This window comes from Oncorhynchus mykiss, chromosome 21 (genome assembly GCF_057628025.1).
Source record: "Oncorhynchus mykiss isolate SJ-2025 chromosome 21, ASM5762802v1, whole genome shotgun sequence".
Lineage (NCBI taxonomy): Eukaryota > Metazoa > Chordata > Actinopteri > Salmoniformes > Salmonidae > Oncorhynchus > Oncorhynchus mykiss.
The window spans coordinates 9,382,321-9,385,067 of record NC_143042.1 but is presented as its reverse complement, the minus strand read 5'-3'; the positions used below and the strand labels follow the sequence as shown (position 1 = coordinate 9,385,067).

The window sequence follows — 2,747 nt, the reverse complement described above, 5'->3', positions numbered from 1 at the left end:
AACAAGAACAGTTTAGGACATTACCTAGCGTTCCCACAACCTTCCAATTAGATTATAATCCAACATAACTTCTTTGGGATAGGGGGCAGCATTTTCACTTTTTGATGAATAGCGTGCCCAGAGCGAACTGCCTCCTACTCAGTCCCAGATGCTAATACATGCATACTATTATTATTATTGGATATAAAACACTCTGACGTTTCTAAAACTGTTTGAATGATGTCTGTGAGTATAACAGAACTCATATGGCAGGCAAAAACCTGAGAAGAAATCCAAACAGGAAGTGGGAAATCTGAGGTTTGTCGTTTTTGAACTCACCCCTATCAAATACACAGTGGGATATGGGTTATTTTGCACTGCCTAGGGCTTCCACTAGATGTCAACAGTCTTTAGAATTTTGTTTCAGGCTGCTCATGTGAAGGGGGGCCGAATGGGAGCTATTTGACTAAGGGGTCTGCCTACAGCCTTGTTCTCAGTCACATGCATTTCACATGAGGTATCTCTCGTTCCATTGCTTTTCTACAGACAATGGAATTCTCCGGTTGGAACAATATCATTATCATTCTCCAGTGCGCCTCCTCGGTCCAGGATATCCTGCGCCGGCTCTACGCACTGTGTCTCCAGTGCGCCTTCACAGCCCAGTGCGTCCTGTGCCAGCGCCCCGCACTTGCCGGGCTAAAGTGAGAATCCAGCCAGGACGGGTTGTGCCAGCTCTACGCTCCAGACCTCCAGTGTGCCTCCACGGTCCAGTATATCCTGTGCCATATCCATGCATCCGGCCACCAGTGCGTGTCTCCAGCCTGGTATGTCCTGTGCCTGCTCCACGCACGAAGCCTCCAGTGATGATCCATGGCACAAAGCCTCCAGTGATGATCCATGGCCCGGAGCCTGCAGTGTTGATTCATGCCCCGAAGCCTCCAGTGATGAGCCAAGGTCCGGAGTCTCCAGCAACAGTCTGCAGTCCAGAGTCTCCAGCGACAGTCTGCAGTCCAGAGTCTCCAGCGACGGTCTGCAGTCCAGAATCTCCAGCGACGGTCGGACGTCCAGAGGCTCCAGCGACGGTCTGCAGTCCAGAGCCTCCGGCGGGGGTTAACAGTCCAGAACCTCCTGCGAGGGTTCCCAGTCCGGAGCCTCCGGCGACAATCTACGGTCCGGAGTCCCCGACGATGATCCACAGTCCGGAGCCTCCGGCGACGATCCACAGTCCGGAGCCTCCGGCGATGATCTACGGTCCAAAGCCTCCGGCGACGATCCACGGTCCGGAGCCTCTGGCGACGATCCACGGTCCGGAGCATCCGGCGACGATCCACGGTCGGGTTCCTCTGGCGACGATTCACAGTCCGGTTCATCCGGCGATGATCTACGGTCCGGAGTCCCCGGCGACGATCTACGGTTCGGTTCCTCCGGCGACAATCTACCGTTCGGTTCCTCCGGCGACGATCCACGGTCCGGAGCTTCCGGCGAAGATCCATGGTCCGGTTTCACTGAAGCGGAGGGATCAGCGAACGGAGCGGGGTCGATGTCCCGAACCGGAGCCGCCATCGAGGCCAGATGCCCACCTGGTCCCTCCCCCATGGAGTCAGGTTTTGTGGCCGGAGTCCACACCTTTGTGGGGGTGTACTGTCACGCCCTGACCTTAGAGAGACTTTTTATTTCTCTGTTTGGTTAGGTTGGGGTGTGATTTGGGTGGGCATTCTAGTTTTTCTATTTCTTTGTTGACCGGGTATGGTTCCCAATCAGAGGCAGCTGTCTATTGTTGGCTCTGATTGGGGATCATACTTAGGCAGCCCTTTTTCCCACCTTAGATTGGGGGATCTTGTTTTTTGCATAGTTGCTGTCTAGCCCTGCAGAACTTTACGTTCGGTTTTGTATTTTGTTGTTTTGTCGTAGTTCAGTATTAAAGATCATGAACACTTTCCACGCTGCGCTTTGGCCTCATTCATTTAATGACGGACGTAACAATTCATTGTTAAACAACATGCACCACTGCCTTTCAGATACACACAACCAGTGATGCAAGCTACAACAGTTATGATTCTTAATATACATACACTAGGCTAGTTAAAGTGATGACACCTCACTGTAAAACATGACCATACTTAGAATTACCTAAGAGACAAATGTTTGTCAAGTGAATGAATAATGAATGCCAGGTTCCAGAATAGGGAAGCACTATGTTTGACGTAAGAAAAGGGGCTTTGACGTAACTGCCTGGCATTGGGCTCTATTTGTGTCTAGGAGATTAAAAGTTACATTTAGAGACATGTGTGTCTTCCATTTTACCATCCACTCAGACATGACTTCTCTACATGACAGCCTCTACAAGAGGCTGCCTCTGAAGGGCCCCAGTGCATAGCTCCATGTATTCCATGTCATCCTATCAAACCCGTCATTCTACTGGAGGATTCTAGAACCTGAGTTGACTGTACCCTCGCTAGCTGGGGTGAATGACTCCTGAATTGATTTACTCCTGAGTCTTTCTCCTGACAGAACAGAACATTATATTCCTTAGGGATTGATTATCAGTAAAAATGGAAGCATTTGTTTACAACGGTTGGAACTGGAGTACGTGATGTGGGAGGAACACTGCAATAACAACTTTGGCTAATTTGAAGTTGCCTCAAAATCACACATCTTACAAAAGGAGACCAAAAGGTGGTAAAATCATACATTTGAATATTAAATAGTTACTGTTATTTACTTCATTCATTAACCATAAGGCTCATTAAGGCTTAATTTGCATATGC

General features: G+C 49.4%; 1 protein-coding gene across 1 annotated transcript; it reads left to right on the top strand.

The window, feature by feature from the left end:
- The first annotated feature begins 348 nt into the window (after positions 1-348).
- On the top strand, positions 349-1,918 carry LOC149972968 (uncharacterized). The gene has a single exon (XM_090213667.1). It carries the CDS (start codon positions 492-494, stop codon positions 1,632-1,634), a length of 1,143 nt encoding a protein of 380 aa, XP_090069793.1. The 5' UTR covers positions 349-491; the 3' UTR covers positions 1,635-1,918.
- Positions 1,919-2,747: the final 829 nt, after the last annotated feature.

What these genes read in the sequence shown, in the direction of transcription:
- LOC149972968 (XM_090213667.1), top strand. Translation starts at nt 492, where the DNA reads ATGAGGTATCTCTCGTTCCATTGCTTTTCTACAGACAATGGAATTCTC.